Here is a 20,345-nt window from a genome sequence, read left to right on the forward strand (position 1 = left end):
CTCTAGGGGTTAGGAGCGAAAAAGAGGAGCCAACAAAGGGGCTCGGCTGCCGTGGGTCTCAGCATCCTCACCTGTTCTGTGATCCTCTTCCCCAGATTCTCGCTGGGGCAGCTAAATGGAGCAGAGACTGTGAAGAGCAGAGTGACCCCGAGAGGTGCCCTGCCTCCTTCTTGAATGCACATTGTAGAAACAGTTGATACAGGAGGTATGTGAGCCAACCAGCTGAACGGATTAAAACCCCTATAAATTCCCTCTCTTTTTTTTTTTTTTTTTTTTTGGTTTTTTTAGGGCCGCACCCTTGGCATATGGATGTGCCCAGGCTAGGGGTTGAACTGGAGCTACTGCTGGTGGTCTACGCTACAGCCACAGCAATGCCAGATACGAGCCATGTCTGTGACCTACACCGCAGCTCACGGCAACGCCAGATCCTTAACCCAGGGCATGAGGCCAGGGATCGAACCCGCAACCTCATGGTTCCTAGTTGGGTTCATTACTGCTGAGCCACGAGGGGAACTTCCCAAATTCTCTCTTGATATTGGATTTTCTATGAAGATTCATCAGAAATGAATCTATCTTTGGCGAGATGATGAAGGAACCATCCTTTTCTAGAACAAAGGCTTCTCTGGCCAGAATTTATGGTGATAAAGGTTCTTTTTCTACTTCAAAGTAGGTAGTTTGGAGCTAAAAGATTTAAATGCAGTGTTGGGCTCTGCAATATCTATTTCCTCCTGACGTTTCACATTCATTCCCTTCTGAGGGTTAATCCCTCACTGTGGCACCAGCCCCCTTCAGCTTTGCGCTTTCAGACTGCCTCTTTTTACGTTCCAGCAAGGAATCCAGATAACCAGTTAACTGGCTTCCAATTCCTGTACTCGCTGCTGGCCACATGACCCACCCACCAGCTCCCCCACTGTCCAATCATGTTACTCAAATGCACATTCCTCCATCCGAGGTTTACGGGATAAGGAAGCAATTGATGCCACACCTTCTGGTCAGGTGTGAAGGGGTTCTTTGGCTGGCTTTTATAGCAGAGAAGTGTCCACAGCTGTCCCACATTCTCCTTCCTGAAAACCTGGTCCCAGGGAAACGGGGCAGTGGCTTAAGCCATGAACTATTGTCCTGCTCTGGTCCTAAACATATGGCATTGGGAACGTTCTGGGGCAGTGGATTCTGGAATTCTGGTAGCCTACTAAGTTAAATTCTATTTTACATCAATCCCTTAATTAGCGAAACTAATGTAGAAGTGCTGATGTCCTATCCCTTAGTTAATCTGAAAGAAGTTGTACACAGACTATAGCATCGCTCACTGCAGTATTTCGCCCCGTGGACCTCTTCTGAGGGATTTCAGCATTTTCTCACATGCTTCCTTCCTGAGCCCGATAACCCCATGCTTTCAGGGCAAGGCAGAGGAAGGACTCAGAAGAGGGAGTTAGCAGATGTGAAAAGCAGAGAAGGGAAAAATAATTCTGCATTCAAGACAGGACATCACTGACGCTTTTCAACGAGTTATTCAAGGATAGGATATACCCGCAGTGAGCAAAGAGGCGGGGGACTCGATTTTTAAGCGCTCATGCGAGCAGAACAAAGGAGGCGTGCTTTGGCGGCTTGGAGACCACCCCATACCGCGTCCAGTTCTCCTGCCAAGAAATGACAGATGTATGCTGCCCGGGCAGGTAGAGTGTGACTGAGGCTGTGACGCATCTGTCCCAGCACACCTGTCCATCTGCTACGTTCAGGTCCCTGCCCTCTTAAGCACTTCATGACACTAAAGCAGGTGACCACCTATAGGCACCCCAGGGACCATGGTAGGGACAGGCTCTACAGGAAACCTGGACACAGAGGAAGTCAAGGACGTTCCAGAGCTGGGCATTGATGGCGAAGCAGCAGCAGTATCTGCAGAAGGCAAGCGAAAGGATTGACAGTCGTGACCCCAAACACAGGCCCCCGACTTAGTCGCCTCTGTGGGTGTAGCTGGAGAATATTAAACAGCTGATCTGCACATAATTCACTCTACCTGTGGGGCCAGGAGAATGAGTTCTGGGAAATCCTTTTTTTTTTTTTTTTTTTTTTGGCCATGCCTGTGGCATGTGCAAGTTCCTGGGCCAGGGATCAAACCCGCCCCACAGCAGTGACCTGAGCCACAGCAGTGACAACACCAGATCTTTAACCTGCTGAGCCACCAGAGAACTCTCAGGAAAATATGTATTATTCAGACCTACGAAGTGCTTTGTTCCCATCCTGCAGCATCCTGCCCCCTTGGCGATGCTAGAGATGGCCGATGAGAAAGCATCAGCTGACACTGCACGTACAGAATCCATTCCAAAGCCTAGTTCATAATTCTTCGATATGTGGGTAAAAATGACTTGGCCTTCTTTTAAAGGGACATCGTGGATGGGATCAATTGCCGAGAATGTCACACCAAAGGGTTGACTGGGGAGGCTAAAGGTAATCATCTCTCTGCCATCCCAAACACAGCTGCCACGAGCCTGGCTGGCATCCAAAGGAACATGGCCCGTGTGCGCATGGGTGTGCGCGCGCATGCGCGTGCGCACACACACACACACACACACACAGACATACACACAGGGTATGACTGCAGGCTGCTGTCCCAACATAGGAAAAACCAAGCGAAGGACAGCAGAGAATAGATGTCTCCCTGGTACCACCCGTTATTTGGCACCAGCTCACCTGTTCCTCTGTCATGACTCTTCCACCTCTTTGGAACCATTCCTGAATACTTTCTAATCCTTTCTGGGGGTCTGGCCCTTTGGGATTCATAGATGACGTGCCCTGGCCTTTGCTCCCGGGGCCTGTGGTCTGGGAGGGGAGGGTGGAACTGTCTCCCCGGTGTCTAGCTCCTTCTAGTACATGACCGGGTGCATCCTCTGTAACTGCAGGGTCAGTGTTGGGAAGGTGGGCACCTTGCGTGTGTTGTTCTGGCTTCACCTACAGCGGGGGCGAGAGGCCACTCGACCCTCCAGTCACAACTGGCTGCAGGTGCACCATCAGAGCCACACGAGCATGGACAGATCCGAGGGGTTAAGGTTTCCAACACCCACAACAGCAGAGAAACAGGGAGAAAAAGCTGTGAGCCTGGTCTTGTCTTTACCCCAGGAAATTCATTCATTCACTGTGTCGACTTGTACAGAATTCAGGAAAAAAGAGACCACCCTCTGTACTTAGGACAAATAGCAGTTTGCTGTTCCCAACGAGGCAAAGAACACCTCTGAAACTGAGGTAAGGATGTGTGGGCAGGAGAGTGAGTGTGTGTGTGTGTGTGTGATGTGCCTATTTGGGAAGAACCTCTTATTAAGATCAGAAGGTGTGGAAGTCATGAAAGAGATCAGACTAGTCTAGGTTACCCACGTAAGCAAGTGTGAGGAAGAGGAATAGCTAGTTTTTAAAAAAGCATATACATCGGAGGTCCCGTTGTGGCTCAGTGGTAACGAACCCAACTAGTATCCATGAGGACGTGGGTTTGACCCCTGGCCTCGCTCAGTGGGTTGAGGATCTGGCATTGCCGTGAGCTGTGGTGTAGGCCGGCAGCTGCAGCTGTGATTCCACCCCTAGCGTGGAAATTCCATATGCCGTAGGTGCAGTCCTAAAAAAGACAAAAAAAAAAAAAAAAAAAGGCAGATATATGCACCCCCCCCCCGCCTTAGTTGCAGGGACACCATAAGAATAAAGTTTATGGAAGTTGGAGTTGGCATTACAGTTACAATATTTTATATTGGGAGCCTCATTGCTTTAAGCTTTAAAAGGTAGTACTTAGTATTTAATGTAGGCCTTCAGTGAGACTGAAGAATAAGGTTTGGAGGTTTTCTCCTTGTCTGATTCTGAGAGTACTGGTTTTCCTTCATTATCATATTTTTTTCAAAATTGCCACTTAATTGAATAGGCAGTGAAGCGTGTCCCAGTGAAATGAGGCTGTTTCACGACTGTATCTGTTTGGGCCTGTCCTTTATACCACAGTTTGCCTTTCCGGTCAACAGGAAATTGGACTGAGGGACTTTAAGGGAAGGCGATGATTCTCTATTGCTTTGGGGTGGGGGTGGGGGGTAAAAAATAACTACTTCTCTGCACAAAATGATCATCTTCCAGGTGCCAACCTCACACTCGGAGTTCCACACGACATGGCGGGGTGGGCCCAGAAAGCCTTATTAAATGAATGCAAGACTTTTCCTGAGAAACCCCATCTCCCTATAAAGCCTCCTCTGCTGCCTGCAGGAAACAGACATGGAACTGCTGAGCGTCAGTTAAAAGCCCAGAAATGTGCTGGGAAGGTAAGGCTTCCTGACTGTGCCAGCTGATAAACCAGTGGGTCATCAGAGGCAATTCTGAGACCTTTTGAAAAGAACACGTTCTTTCCAATTATAGTTTACTGTCGTCAGATTAGATCATTTTCAAAAGAAGGTCCCTAAATTACAGACTGCACATCTCTCACTGCCTGCGTCAATTACATACAGACAGAACCTCTGCAGAATTCATCTCACTGGACCCTAATCACACACTGCCACGTTCTGCCCTAGACCACCTCCAAAGTCTGGGTATAACAGCGCTGAGGAAATAGGAGCAGACAGCTCGCTCCTAAGGAAGGGACACTCAGGTCCTCTTACTGAATCACTTCCTATAAAACAACAACAACAACAAAAAACCCAGATTCTGCTTTCTGCTGCTGCTGGTACCCAGAGCAGACACTGAATGAGTGCGGGGAGGCCACATGGATGACGGAAGATCTGGGCTGATGCGCGTGTCATTCAAATGGATTTCTGAGCCAACATGTAAGGAACAAACAGAGCCGGTGTCTTTGTTTAAACATGGAATTTTCTAGTTCGTTGGGCCAATTTCCCTTCCCGCTGGGCTGTGAACTGAGGCTTGGAGGTGAGAACCACTTGGTCCTCAGCTCACGTATGACTCCGCTTCCGGGTTGTCCAGCTCCCTGGGCTCCAGGTCCTGTTGCCACCTCTGAATTTTAGGACCTGCCATCGTGCTCTGCGAAGTCTTCATCGTGAGACCGAATCACCTTGTTTGATTCCCCATTACTGTGGACAGGCCACACATAATCTGTCTCTGTGGCTGTAGCCTTTTGTGTGTGTGCACGCTGGCTGGTGTGTATCATACACTTGTTAACTGAGAAAGTCCCCTCCCACCTGCTCTGTGATTTTCCTCTATCATCTTTCCTTTTTCTCTTCTTTTATTGAAGTAGAGTTGACTTACAATGTTGTGTAGTTTCAGGTATATAGCAGTCATTCAGTTATATGTATATAGCTCTATGCGTTTTCAGATTCTTTTCCAGAGTAGGTTATTACAAGACATTGACTAGAGTTCCCTGGGCAGTTCAGTAGGTCCTTATTTGTTTTATATACAGTGATGTGTATCTGTTAATCTCAAACTCCTAATTTAGCCCTCTTCTACTTCCCCTTTGGTAAACATGTTTGTTTTTCTTTTTTTCACTGAATCTCATCTCTTGTTTAACCATTCTTTTTTTTTTAATTTCAAACTATTTATTTTAGTTGATTTACAGTGTTCTCTCAATCTCTGCTGTACAGCAAAGTGACTCTCTCTCACACACACACACACATTCTTTTTCTCACATTATCCTCCATCATATTTCATCACAAGTTCCCTGTGCTGTATAGCAGGACCTCATTGCTAGGTTTGTTTTCTGTGTCTGGGAGCCTATTTCTGTTGTTAAGTAGGTTCATTTGTATCCTTTTTTCAGATTCCACATAGAAGTGATGTCATATGATGTTGTCTTTGTCTGACTTACGTCACTTAGTGTGATCATCTCTCCCTTTTTTTTTCTCTGCTTCCAGTGAATCTTTTCAGACTCCCAACTATGCTCCTGCCTACCCTGTCAACATGCGCACACACACACTGACACACACTCACTCACACAACCACTCACACACAATCACACATATGCCCCCGCCCCAAACACACACTCACCCATTCACAGGCACATTCACCCACTCAACACCCTCACAACCCACTCGCATCCCATCACACGCACACCCCCCACCCCACACACACTCCCACACCCACACACCCTCATTGTCACGTCTTGATCTTGCTTCCCTTCTGGGTGCTGCTCCAGCTCTTTGCTTGGATTCATTCCTCTGAGAACAAGCTACACAATTGTCTTCACCACACATGCAGCCCCCACTCCATTGCCATGGGGTTCATGGTTCACACACCACAACCTGGTAGGCAGTGATGACAAAGGGAAATTATAACAGAGCAATTGCCATGCAGGCAAACAGAAATGGGGTCAGGCAGCCCCTAAGACCCGGTCTCAGACATGTCCCTGCACTGATGAGGACCCAGACTTCCCGTGACCTGGACCAAAGTCAAGGACGCCAGCCATCTTTAAAACGACACCGGCCAGCTGCAACCCACAAGGTTCCCCCTTGCGACTGCAACCATTTCAGACCCCAGTCAATTTCTGCTCGACTAGCACCCTCACTGCTTTCCAGCTGTGATTGTAATTCCTGATAAATGACTCCCCTTTCTCTGTGTTTTTCCTGTCGTCTTCTTGCCATTTTATTCTTTCTCCTATTAAGGTCCAGTTCCTCATCACCTCCTCCAGAAAGTCCTCTGAGATTCCCTTAGGCAGAATCAGCCCCTTCACTAGGGTCACCATCATTCTGACTTACATGTTACTACAGTTAACAGTTTAAATGTTCTCTATTATGGTATTTTACGTTCTTGGAGGACAAGTGAATTATAATATCTTCGTGTTGCCTAGTGCCATGGATATAGTAGGTGTATCAGTAAGTGTTGGCTACATTGTGTTGAAAAGGGATCAGCAGACTTACTTCAGGGTTAGTTTGGGACCAAGACAAATCGGGCTCTTTTTCTAACTTTTTAAGAGGGGAACTGAGATCTTTGAGCAGAGCAAGCCTCAAAGTTTCACCAGGGCAGCTGGGGTGGGGTGGGTCTTCTTTCCTGGAAGATGTACTGGCATGGAAGGAGGGGCTTGCAGAGGACCTCTACCTGCTGCTGATGGCGCAGGACCAGGTCAGGTCTCGTCTCTCGGGTGATGTGTTAGGGGAGGCGATGCGAAATGCGGTCTGGGTAAGAACCATCACAGGCCACAGCGCAGACTTCTTTCCTGGTGTTGTGTGAAAATTATGGAGGGAGGCAAGGCTTGAATCAGCAACATTACTGTGATTGTTGAAATGGCTGACAGTAGGTAAGAATGGAGAGGAATATGTATTGAATGAACATAAGTTCATCGAAGGCTAAGGCTATAATGGAGCAGGTCACAAAATGTCAATCTTAAACATCCAATGCCTTCAAAAAAAGGCTGATGAAAGGCAATCATGAGAGTTCAAGAAGGAAAACTTGCAGCAATGGCTACAAAAAGAATTTGTCTCCTCTCATGTAGGAATTTGATATCTTGGAACAACTTGAGAGATTTTGTAAAAAAAATGTTATTGTTGTTTTGTACCATGAGGCATTAGCTATGTTCTTTTACTGTTAAGTGGCATTTCCACATGTTATAAAGGGAAATCTTGCCTTTCTCTTGTTTCTTCCATTGATCCTGGATCTGGTGGCTTTTGTAGAAAAGGAGATGTTCCTTTTTTAACATAGAAGTATAGTCAATTTACAATGCTGTGTTAATTTCTGCTGTACAGCAAAGTGACTCAGTTTTACATATAGAGTTTTTTTTCACATTCTTTCCCATGATGGTTTATTGCAGGATACTGAGTAGAATTCCCTGTGCTGTACAGTAAGACTTTGTTGTTTATCCATTCTATACATAAAAGGTCACATTGAAAAGCACATATTCTTTGCTGTATGTGACATTGGCGCTTGGAATCTTTTTTTTTTTTTTTTTTTTTTTTGGTCTTTTTTTTGCTATTTCTTTGGGCGGCTCCCGCGGCATATGGAGGTTCCCAGGCTAGGGGTCGAATCGGAGCTGTAGCCGCCAGCCTACGCCAGAGCCACAGCATCTCAGGATCCGAGCCACATCTGCAACCTACACCACAGCTCATGGCAACGCCGGATCATTAACCCACTGAGCAAGGGCAGGGACCGAACCCGCAACCTCATGGTTCCTAGTCGGATTCGTTAACCACTGCGCCACGACGGGAACTCCTGGAATCTTAATATACCCTCCTTGCATGTGAATTAGCTAATTCTGATGTCTGGGGTTCATTTTAACTTTTTTCTTCCATTACTCTTTTAGTGACAAGCATGAGAAAGGAATAACAGGTCAACCTCTCTGGGTAGATGCTAACCCAAAGCATCCATCCCGTGGTTCTCTTGCATCCCTTATATTGATGGCGGTTAACCTCTCTGGCCCCTGCTTCTCTTGGCTCCAAAACCCTTCGTCACTTGTTACCAGAATTACTCAGCACACACAACGATAATTTTCCTATATGACGAGATTTTAATAAACAGTCACGTTCTAATGAGGCCTTCATAAAACTGACTAAATATGTTTAGAAATCATTAGCTTAAATTACTGGTGCAAAAATCTCCTTGGGGAGGTCCTCAGACTTGGTTCTAAGGCTTTGGGCAGATGGATGAGTACAGTGGAGTCCTGAGGCTCCAGGCAAACGGTGTCAGTGGGGGTGCCTGGGAAACAGGCGGTGGGTAAAGAGCTCCGTGTTCCTGGCGGCGATCATTAAAGAGGGAAAACAACTGCAACACCTCCCGGCGGTGCAATTTACCTGCCAGGTGGGCAGCTATCAGCAGGTGCCAGGGAAACTGGCGCAGGACCACAACACGTGGGCGGAAGGGGATGCGGGGCCGAACGGAAGCCTTAGATGATGACAGGTCCTGGCAGATGTGCGGTGGAGCCCGCTGGAGGGAAGTGAGGTGTTTGAGGCTTCTGCACAGGTGCTGTGACAGGGAGGCCTCCCAGCAGCTCCAGCTCTGGCAATTACAGCGGCCTAATGCAGAGCGCTCCAGGGCAAAAACCCGGGGACAGCTTCCCGGCTCTGGCTTAATGAATCAAGCCTGTGTAAACAAACAGCGTCGGCCTGGCTCATGCCTGATTCATGAAGGACACGCTTCATGCAGTCAACACGTTAAGTAGGCAGTTGCTGCCCTTAAAACCCATGTCGTTTTCATTTCTTCAGTGGTTTGTTGTCGCTGTTTCCAAGCGTGGAAAATGGGGACGGCATCTCTCAGCAGATGTGCTGGACAAACAATGGGAAGTGGCCTGGAACACGGGGAGGCCTTCTCCCAGAGGGAATGCGACCTCTTGTCAACACCCCCAAGTCACATCAGACATTTCAAGGACAGATGCCATTAAGTGCATTACTAATTGAAGACAGGCTGGACCAAGGGGCGGATGGTAACAGAGGGGACTCTTCAGAGCTTACCACGTCCCCACAAACTGGGTGAGGATTTGGAAGGATTTTTTTTTTTAAGTAAGCTGACCAGACCTAAAATTACTGGGTGTCTGTGAATCTGTCTGTGGGTTTCCATTTATGGCTGAAACATTTGGCTGAAGCTCCATGGCTGCTTGTCAGAAAGAACAGTTTCCATCAAAAATACCAGCAGTGGCCACTCTGTATGGGACAAGTCCAATGTCTGATGGAAGGAACAGAGACCACTACTTTTTTTTTTTTTTGGATCTTTTTGTCTTTTCAAGGCCACATCTACTATATAGAGGTTCCCAGGCTAGGGGTCCACTTGGAACTGTAGCTGCCTGCCTACACCAGAGCCACAGCAGCACAGGATCCGAGCCACGTCTGTGACCTACACCACAGCTCATGGCAATGCCGGGTCCTTAACCCACTGAGTGAGGCCAAGGATCAAACCTGGGTTGTCATGATTGCCAATCAGGTCACTAACTGCTGAGCCACGACAGGAACTCCCTACCTGGCCTTTTTGTTTGCTGTTATTCCAAGGCAGGTAACTGACAATGAACCCTGAAGCTCAGCAAAAGGTGCCATGTCTAACAGACAGTGGGCCTGAGGGCTTGAGGCTTTTTTTTTTTTTTTAACTGTAGTAATTTTACAGCATAATCTTCCTGTGATCTGTCTTGATTTTTGTTTTTCCTAAGATGTCCTGATTTTTCCTTAAAAGCAAGAGGGTTTACCCTATGAAAACAGCTCTAAATCACTAGGTCCTAAGATAATGTACTTTGGAATTTCAATTAAGCAGGAAATACATGTGCCTTTACTTAAAAAAAAAAAAATCCAGTATTAGTTGTTATTTTTAATAATGATCTGCTTTTCAAGCCATTTATCTTGGGATTATCTTAAGAGATTCTGAGGCCACTATGTAAAATCTGAGGCTGTGAATGCTTTCAAGCAACACGGATATTGTGAGAACAAAACACCGTGACTCGGTCTCCAGATCTTTCTTCTTCCTCATCATACCTGGCAGTCAGCAAGTATTTGTGAGATGAGAGCAGGATTCGGAATGAATCCTACATTTCAGGGGAAGGCAGAGATGAAGTGTTCTGCTCAGCTGTTTCACAGGTAACCTTGCTGATGCCAACTGCTCTCTGACACAAAGAATTCTGGGGAAAATTCTCTTTTGCTCACTTTGTTGAGTTTTATGAGCTCAGTGTTGTTCACTACTGAGTGCCAAGAAGGACAGACCCAAACACCCATAAGGCTGTCTCCTCCCTTAGAGGAGCCTGCTTTCTGTGGAGGTGAATTTTTTTTTTTTTTTTTTTTTTTTTTTTGTCTTTTGCCTTTTCTAAGGTTGCTCCCCCAGCATATGGAGGTTCCCAGGCTAGGGGTCTAACCACAGCTGTAGCCGCCGGCCTATGCTGAGCTGCGTCTGTGACCTACATCACAGCTCATGGCAATGCAATGCCGGATCCTCAACCTACTGAGCAAGACCAGGGATCGAATCCGAAACCTTGTGCTTCCTAGTTGGATTCGTTAACCGCTGAGCCACAACGGGAACTTCCTTAAGTTTTTTTTTTTTTTTTTCCAGTAGTCATTACTGCTTTCCTAGTAAGGATCTGGGGTGAAAAAGGTAATTTACAGATGCCATTGTAGGTCTTAGCATTGCTGGAGGAAAGGTGAGGGTTCCATTAACACCTGTGTTTAGCAAGTTCTCAGGATGGGGTGGGATCTTCTCTAACCACCTGGCAAGTAGAAACTCACTGACTCTTTGCAAGAACCCTGTGAGGCAGGTGTCATCTTGCCCCCACTGCCAGGGTGAGAGGCTGGTGGTGGGGAGGCTCAGGGACACCCCCTGCACCACAGGTCAGTCATACAGTGACTCCCCTGGCCGCCTTGCTGCTAGGCCAGCTCCCCTGCTCTCACTCCTCCCAGGAGATGGGTAATTTAGAGACACAAATTGTTTCTATCCTGTTAGAATGTCAACTAGCCTTTTACAAGTTTTAATACTTCACAAAACGGTCCCATAGCTTCTCCCATCTTGTCATTATACTAATATCCTTTATTGTACAGAAACGTTTACATTTTAATTTCCCCATCCTTTTCTTAAAAGATTGAGCTTTTGGTATCTTTGCAACATACTTAAAAAAACAAAGATCATAAATATTTTACTCCATATTTTTTTCTAAAAGTTTTAGAGCTTTATTTGTTACATTTTGTTCTTTAGCTGGTATTCATTTTGGGGTGTTTTATGAAATGGATAGGATTTTTTGGTCTACATGAAAAACCAAATGTCCCAGCTCAGTTGATAGAAAAGCTCATGTTTCTCCAGTAATGACACATTTCCCCACAAATGCCTACATCAACTTCTGGGCTCCCTATTTTGATTTATTGATTTATTTATTTTTTCCCAATTCGTGGTATCTATAAATTTTGCCTTTTCCTAGGTTCTTGTCTAGTTTTGAGATCAAGGTAATACTAGTCTCTTAAAATAAAATGGGGGATAGTCTTTCTTTTTGTCTCCTAAGAATAATTTTTATAAGATTTGGACTATTCATCCCTTGAGTATTTAGCAGAACATGCCTATAATACATTTGGGACTAGTGCTTTTTCCATGGGTCACTTAAACATTTTTTTTCCTTTTTTTATGGTTGATTTACAATGTTCTGTCAATTTCTGCTATATAGCAAAGTGTCCATGGGTCATATTTTAACGGTAATTCACTTTTTAAATAATGAATGTCTTTTCAGAATTTCTGTTTCGAGTCAGTTTTGGAAAATCGTATTTGTCAAGAAAATTACCTACTTTATCGAAAATTTCAATTTTTTGTTACTTATGTATTATGGTAAAAAAAACGTTATCGTGTTCCTAATATTGGTTATTTTTAATTTTCCTTTCTTTTGCTTCCGATTGCCAGATGTTTTTCAATTTCATTAGTCCACAAAAACTTTTTGATTATGGTGATTTTTGGTATTGTTTGATTTTATTTAATAACTTTCTGTTCTTCTCTGACATTGCCCTTTCAAAAATTTTAAATTCAAAGTTTTTTATTAAAGTATAGTTGATTTACAATGATGTGCCAATGATGTGCCACTGTATGGCAAAGTGACCCACCTAGTCATACACACACACACACACACACATTCCTTTTCTCATACTCTCTTCCATCATGTTATATCCCAAGACACTGGATATAGTTCCCTGTGCTGTACAGTATTAGTCCTGCTTGACAATTACACTATTTTTCATTTTTTTCTCTTTAGTTGTACTGTGTTCCTCATTTATCTTTTTGAATTAGATGCTTCATTTTCTAATAGTAATGCTTAAGAACATATATAATGGTACACTTTTAGGTACCATTTTATTTGCATCCTACGAGTTTATTATTTCATACTTCGTGATTCACAGTTCTAACTATTTTCTGAATTATATGAGGGTGTTTTACTTTGACCTGTGAATTAGTGCAAGTGGTTTCGTACCCAGATCCTAAGTGAAGATGGACTTGCCTCTGTGCTATTTCCCCGTCTGGGGCCCAGCTGACTTCCCTCCCCCCCTCCCCTTTGCCTTTTCTCTGTCTGTCCTAAAACTGTAGGTTTAGGTTTTATGTGGCCATCTCCGTTCACATTCTTAGCATTGCACATGTTGAGATGTTACCTCCTATTCTTGATGAGCTTAAAAGTGAAGATCCAATCTGATGCTACTCAGTAAAAAACAAACACTTCTTATCAGTAACTTAAGCAGGTTGTTGTCGCTGATCACTACAATTTCTTTCTTTCTTTCTTTCTTTCTTTCTTTCTTTCTTTCTTTCTTTCTTTCTTTCTTTTTCTTTCTTTCTTTCTTTCTTTTTCTTTCTTTTCTTCCTTCCTTCCTTCCCTCCCTCCCTTCTTCCTTCCTTCCTTCCTTTCTCTCTCTCTCTCTCTTTCTTTCTTTCTTGTCTTTTTGCCATTTCTTGGGCCACTCCCACGGCATATGTAAGTTCCCAGGCTAGGGGTTGAATCGGAGCTGTAGCCACCGGCCTATACCAGAGCCATAGCAACGCAGGATCTGAGCCGTGTCTGCAACCTACACCACAGTTCACAGCAACGCCAGATCCTTAACCCACTGAGCAAGGCCAGGGATCAAACCCGAAACCTCATGGTTCCTAGTCGGATTCGTTAACCACTGAGCCACAACGGGAACTCCGATCACTACAATTTCTTTAAGATGACTTACTTGCAGTGATCTTGTGATTACACAGTTAACATGGAAACGGGTTCAGTAAATACACAGGGCATAATTTACTACATGAAGGTTAATTCTTTTGCATGAAAAGTTAAAGTAAGTAAAGTTTTTTTAACGGCTAGATATTTTTCAGTTCTATTTATTCGCTTTTAGAAAAAAATGAAACTCCTAAAAGATGCCAATAATAAGAATAGTATTGAGAAAATGCATAAGGGAATTGCAAAATAAAACTATCTCATGATACATTAAAAAGAAAAAAACCTCAAGATCCAAGATCCACCTGCCTAGACTCCAACGGGCAGAGCGCTGGGGCTCTGCTCTCGCCCCCATTTCCTTCTGGTCTCCACTAGTTTCTTTTCCTGAGAGCTAAGCTAAACATTTTTGAAATTTGTTTACACATATATTTATATTTTATGTTAAATACATTTATATATATATGTTTATCTTTTATCTAGAATTTCTAGATGTTTGTAGGAGGAGGTCATTTTTGCTAGAATTGTAAGTACCTCCCACTTTTTAAGTCTTTCTTCTTCCTCGTTTGTGCTTCCTGATATTTTCTGAAAATCTTTTTTTTTTTTTTTTTTTTTGGTCTTTTTGTCTTTTTAGGACTGCACCCACAGCATATGGAGGTTTCCAGGCTAGGAGGTGAACTGGAGCTGTAGCTCTGGCCTACACCACAGCCACAGCAACACCAGATCTGAGACGCATCTGTGACCTATACCACAGCTCATGGAAATTCGGGATCCTTAACCCACTGAGCAAGGCCAGGGATTGAACCTGTGTCCTCATGGATACTAGTTAGATTCATTTCCACTGAGCTGTGACATGAACTCCTAAAAACCCATTTCTTAGAACAGCTTCGGAAGAAGCATAACTGATGTATAGAGTACCCCCATCACACAATTTGATAGGTTTCCGACAGGTGCATACACCCTTGGTACCCTCCTACACCCAAGGTAACAGAAAACATCCCCCGTAAGTTTCCTGTGAGCTTCTAGGCGGGTGTGGTGGGGGTGGTAAGAGCACTCAACAGGAGCTCTACCCTCTTAAACAAAGTGTGTGATGCCCTATTGTTGGCTATAAGCACTTTTTGTTCAGCAAGTCTCTGTTCATCTGGCGTGGCTGAAACTTCATTTCCACGGAACGTAATGTCCCGAGCCCCCCTCCCCCATCCCTGGCAGCCACCCTTGTACTTTCTGCTTCTGTGCACTTGACTCTCCCCCATCATTCCTGAGTGGAGTCACATGGTATCTGTCCTTTTGTGACTGGCTTATGTCACCTGGAGCGATGTCCTCCAGGTGTATCTATGTTGTCATATATGGCAGGATTTCCTTTCTTTTAAAGGCTGACAGAGAAAATTAAGAAACAGCCCCTGTATTTCAATTCAAGGCTAACCTCCGGGCTGAGGGTCAATCCTGTTAGCTCTCAGAAGTAATAGGTTCTCCAGCAGACCCACAGAATTGGCCCCAGTATTCAAAAAAACCAACTGCATCCTGTGTACCTTCTCTGTTCCCTTTGGGAATAATCCTGTCGCATACCACGGTCAAGATCTTAACTACTTAGGAGTCTCCTGATTAAATAAAAATAGCTCAACTAACAGTGGGTACAGATGAAGTAACATAAGACCTCGGGGGCAGAGGTCAGGAAGATCTAAGCAAGAGAAATGCCGGAATTCTAAGCCCAGGATTGACTCTAGGGCTGCAGGCTGTTTCTAAGGTGGATTTTCCTGAGGCAGGGAATGCAGCCCATTGCCTCCTGACACTCAACAACCTGCACACAGGCTTTGTGGTGTTTTTGTGTTGTGGTGCGCTCAATATAGCCGGAAAACAACTGCTTTTAAATCTGGAGTGCCTTTCCTGGCTGTTGCTATCGCAACAAGTGAAAGCAATTCAGGCTCTGTTTACTGATGATTTATAAGCAAATGCAGTGAAGAATAGGAGGAGTCGCAGTAGTTAATGGTTTGGGGCGTTCTGCTATGCTTCCCATGACCATCCAAGCAAGGGACCAATGGCCAGGAGGTGGCCAGTGACTTACCCTCCCCACTTCTACCAGGTTGGTCACCATGATGATGCTGGCGGTGTTTTCATGCCACACCATCCTCCAGAAGTCGTAGATGGTCTCCTGCATTGGTCCTGCAATAAAACACAGCAGAGACTTTGGTTTTCTTTGTAAGTGTGCAAGTGGACAATTTCTTGGCTTGGAAATCCATCTCTGGACAGCTGCAGGCAACGCCCTCATTTCTTTAGGTGGGCTGGATTGGCCTTTCTAGTGTTGATGCGAGAGGGGGTGCTCCCTAAAATGGCACCTGTAGAGATAGTGGGTTTTTCACCCATGGTTGAGTTTCCTCATGTCATGCAACGGATCTGCGTTTGAGCTCTTTTTTTGTCCCTCTGAAATGACTGCCCTGAAAGTTATTTTTTCATCATTCAGCTATTTATCTCCATAATATTCAAGAGTGAAATGTTAAAAAATGAGTCACATTACTCTTTCTGCTCACAACTGGCAGATACCCAGAAGGAAATGAGTCTATAGGAAAAATGGCCTTTTCTTGTTTCTGATTTTTTTTTTTTTTTAGTCTGGGCTATCTGTCAAATTAGTCCTTTAAAAAATTTTTGCCTGACTTCCTAAAGTGAGAGAAGTTGTACTTCCTGTGACTAAGCATGATCAAGACCTCTATTCCTAGCTCTTGGGCTCTGAGAATTGAAAAGCTCCTTTTATGGACTGGGAAATAGGTATTACAAGAATGCCAGTGCTGTGGATATTGTATGGGTACAGAAATTTGGAATTTAAACTTTTTTTTCTTTGTTCTTTTTTTGCTTTTTAGCAGGGCCGCACCTGAGGCATATGGATGTTTCCAGGCTAGGGGTAAAATCAGAGCTGTAGCTGCCGGCCTATACCGCAGCCACAGCAACATGGGATCCGAGCCACGTCTGTGACCTCCACCACAGCTCATGGCAACAGATCATTGACCCACCGAGTGAGGTCAGGGGTCAAACCTGCTTCCTCATGGATACGAGTCAGATTCATTTCCGCTGCGCCACAATGGGAACTCCCTAAACTTTTTTTTAATGCAGATTTTCACAACACTCAAACTCTATCCTCTGCCCATACCTATTTGAGGGCCTAAACGTAATAGCATAAATCTTTATACAGGAGCAGAAGTGTGAGGACAGGAGAGGAAGCAACTTCAAAGGCACGGAGTCACATGCTAGCTGGTGTTCGGGGACCCATGGGAACAGCTGTCCTGTTGTATCTGGACACTGCAGATGGCTGGGTTTAGAGCTCAGATGTGTGAATTGGAGATCTGTCTCTGACTTTGACCTGGCTGTGTGATTTGGGGCAAGTTACTGGGTCATTGTGACCACTGGTATCTTCATCTTTATCTACATAACTGATTTCAGGAACATTTCTCAGTGTTACTCTGAGGATTCGTGGAGTCAATGCACATGCAAGCATTTTATAAACAGCCAAGCATGAGAACAAAAACAAGGTGCATTTTTTTAAAAAGTATTTTTTTTAAGTATTTTTTTTTTCCCCTCTTTTTGGCCACCCCTGTAGCATATGGAAGTTCTCAGGCCAGGGATCGAATCCGAATTGGAGCTGAGACCTAGGTCACAGCTGCAGCAATGCGGCATCTTTAACCCTCTGCACCAGGCCAGGGATCGAACTGGCACCTCCACAGACAGGCTGGATCACTAACCCACTGTGCCCCATCAGGAACTCCGTTTTTGTTTCGTTTTGTTTTGTTTTGAAGTTTTATTGATGTCTGGTTGATAAACGAAGTTGTGATAATTTCTGCTGCACAATAAAGTGAATCAGTTATACATATATACACACAGCCCTTCTTTTTCAGATTCTTTTCCCATATAGGTCACCACAGAATGTTGGGTAGAGTTCCCTGTGCTACACAGCAGGTCCCCATTGACCAGTCAGTCCACATACCACAGTGTGGGTATGCCAATCCCAAAGCCCCGTGCATCCCTCCCCACAAGGTGCATTGAAAGATGTTAGGAATGGTCGCTCTCGGGCTGTCACCTCTCGTTCCTCCTGACCTGTTATCAGTTGGACCCTGTGGCCCTTGTCTTCTTCTTCCTCACTGTCAAGCCTCCGTGCCTTCCCTCCATAACACAAGCTCCCACCATCTATCCCACTGCTCTGGCTGTACTTGTTCCTCTACCTCTGAGCCTCTGCGTCCAGTCCTTGGTGGCGCCTTGCACGCCACCTCCCACGGAGATGCGCCTGCTGCTTGGCCCTGTCCCTTGGCATGTGCGTGCCATTCTCCTGATTTAGAGGCTGACAATTTCAATGCCTTCAATCAAGGTTGCAGAGGAGCCAGTAAACATCAGATCCCATCCATCATCACGCTTCCAGCCTCCATTGTGTACTTAACAGCTTGTTACTTATTCACGAGGGAAAAATACCCTGACTCCGTCTTTGTGCAAACACAATTTTCCCAATGTGACCCTGAGCCAAAGGGTGATGCTTCTTGCCACCTTCACTGGATACACAGCCCTGTGCCACCTACTCTGTGTTCTGATGACAATGGCTACCATGGACCAGTCTGATGTCCCAGCATCGAGGGAGCACGTGCCTTCAGGACTAGAGCCCCCTCTTCCCTGTGAGTCCAATAGAGACATTCAGGGCTGCAGTCAAGTTCTAGGGTGGAACCCCCTTGCCCTTTCTTGGTTTACATGCCCTTGTGATTGTGATGACGTATGTCAAGCCCCCCGGGAAGAATGTGGCTGTCGTGGCTGCCTGTTCTTTCCTTAGTGCCTCTGGGATCCCAGCACACAGTAGGGCTTAATGAGTAAATGAATGAATACATCTGCATGCATCCTTATAAAACATATTATTTACTATTAAACTATTATATTGAATGTGTAAATATTAGGTCATATTGATAAACAGTATTTGTAGGAGTCCGTTTTGTGACATATTTTGGTCTTGTAGAAGCTTGGACACTCACTGCCCTTACTCCTTCTCCATTCACTGGGGGGGAGGGGGCATCTTTTACAGGGGCTTCTTCAAAATGAGCAGGACAGTTACGTGGCCCTCAGGGAGCTGCAGGGGAGCTGCCCCAACCACAAAGCAGGGGGTTCTTTCTCGAGAAGCACAGCAGTCGTTAAGACATGGGCATTTTAATGTTTATGTGACTACATGTGGATTATCTTTAAAATAAAGGACATGGATAAGCATCAGCAGGTCACTTGGGTCACGACACACATTTTAGTCTTGATTTTTCTTACCTACTCATCTGGGCTTAAAAAAAAAAAGGGTCAGGTGAGAAGAATGCATTAGGTGAGAGTCTTTTCAGTGCTAAAATTAGGATGGGAATCCAGAAGAACTAAAGCTGTTTGGGGCTAAAATCTGAAAATGAATTTGAACACAAAGATTATTCTAAGTTGATGAGAGAAGGAAAAAAAGGTGCCAGGGGAGCTCCTATTATGGCTCAGTGGTAACCCCCTAGCCTGGGAACTTCCATACATCACATGAGCGGCCCCAAAAAGCAAAAAAAAAAAAAAAAAAAAAAAGAAAGGTGCCAGGAAAGGTTCCCCTTCCACCCATGCAGTACTGTTCTTCCTTGTCCCTTGGCCCCTTGTTTCTCCCTTCCTTCCCTGAGTGGCACTGATGTCCCGGAACGGCCCCCTCCTGCATACCATGTGGCCTCTCCCACGCCTGGTCCCATGGGCAGCTCAACAGTAAAACTGCTCAGTGCTGACACTGGAGAGGTTTATTTGCTTGGCTGATGATTCAAGATATTTTCATGAGTGTTTGTTAGAATTTTTTTTTTGAGGGAGAAACATGGAAGATGGCAGGCACCCAAATGTAAGGTTTTTATTTTATTAAAATTTTTTTTTTCTTTTTAGGGCTGCACCCAAGACATATGGAGATTCCCAGGCTAGGGGCCGAATGGGAGCTGTAGCTGCCAGCCTATGCCACAGCCACAGCAACGCAGGATCCGAGCCACATCTGCAACCTACACCACAGCTAAGGGCAATGCCGGATCCTTAACCCACTGAGCGAGGCCCGGGGCTGAACCCTTGTCCTCAAGGATCCTAGTTGGGTTTGTTAACCACTGAGCCATGCCAGGAACTCCCCAAATGTAAGGTTTTTAGATGCAAAATTTGTCAATCCTGTTGCTTTTTTTGACATTTTTCAAATTATTTCCTGAGACTTGAATACATTATGACTCAGAGATACACATCTTTAAACAAAATGAAAAAAAGCACACCAGGGCCCTGGTGGGTAAGACCTCATGATACCATTTGGGTTTAGTGGCTGCTGGTGGGGACATCATAAGCCAACAGCCTGGCCTCCAGACGTGTGCCTGGTACACAGGGCGGTCACCCTCAACCCCAGACCCTGGCAGCGCTGAAATGGGGAGCGGGGGGAGACCACCAGGGGCAGGTCAGGATGTATTCCCTGCCTTGAAAGACTGTCTCCCAAACGCTGCTGTGGCAATGCCCTCAGTGCAGAGAGAGGTCAGTGGGGACAGCTCGAGGGGTGGACGAACAGCCAATCTTCTAACACAGGGTTTCCAAGACAGTGGCCAAGGGCCCCACATACCCCTCCCTTCAGCATCAGTAGCTGCAATAATGGCCCTGGTGTTTGATTCCCGCAGCTTCTGGCTGCAGGGTGCCACACGATCACCATGACTGTCCATGTACCGATGAGGGCTCCACGGATGGGAAGGTTAGTCTCAGCAGTGGTCCCAGAGGACCTGAACCTTTGAAAGGTAAGGGAAGCATCAGATTTCAGTAGCATCAGGCCAGGAATTCGCCCCATCCCCTTGGGCTCGGTGGC

The 20,345-nt window shown here is 45.4% G+C and overlaps 1 protein-coding gene across 13 annotated transcripts in view; it reads right to left on the reverse strand.

Moving 5' to 3' along the window:
- Positions 1–20,345, reverse strand: part of PTPRM (protein tyrosine phosphatase, receptor type M) — a 742,666-nt gene that overhangs the window by 41,148 nt on the left and 681,173 nt on the right. For all 13 annotated transcript variants that reach the window (XM_021097712.1, XM_021097707.1, XM_021097710.1 and 10 more), the window contains one exon: positions 15,576–15,673. In XM_021097712.1, coding sequence (XP_020953371.1) covers positions 15,576–15,673 — 98 coding nt within the window. The remainder of the gene's footprint in view (positions 1–15,575; positions 15,674–20,345) is intronic.

Source organism: Sus scrofa, chromosome 6, assembly GCF_000003025.6.
Source record: "Sus scrofa isolate TJ Tabasco breed Duroc chromosome 6, Sscrofa11.1, whole genome shotgun sequence".
Classification (NCBI taxonomy): domain Eukaryota; kingdom Metazoa; phylum Chordata; class Mammalia; order Artiodactyla; family Suidae; genus Sus; species Sus scrofa.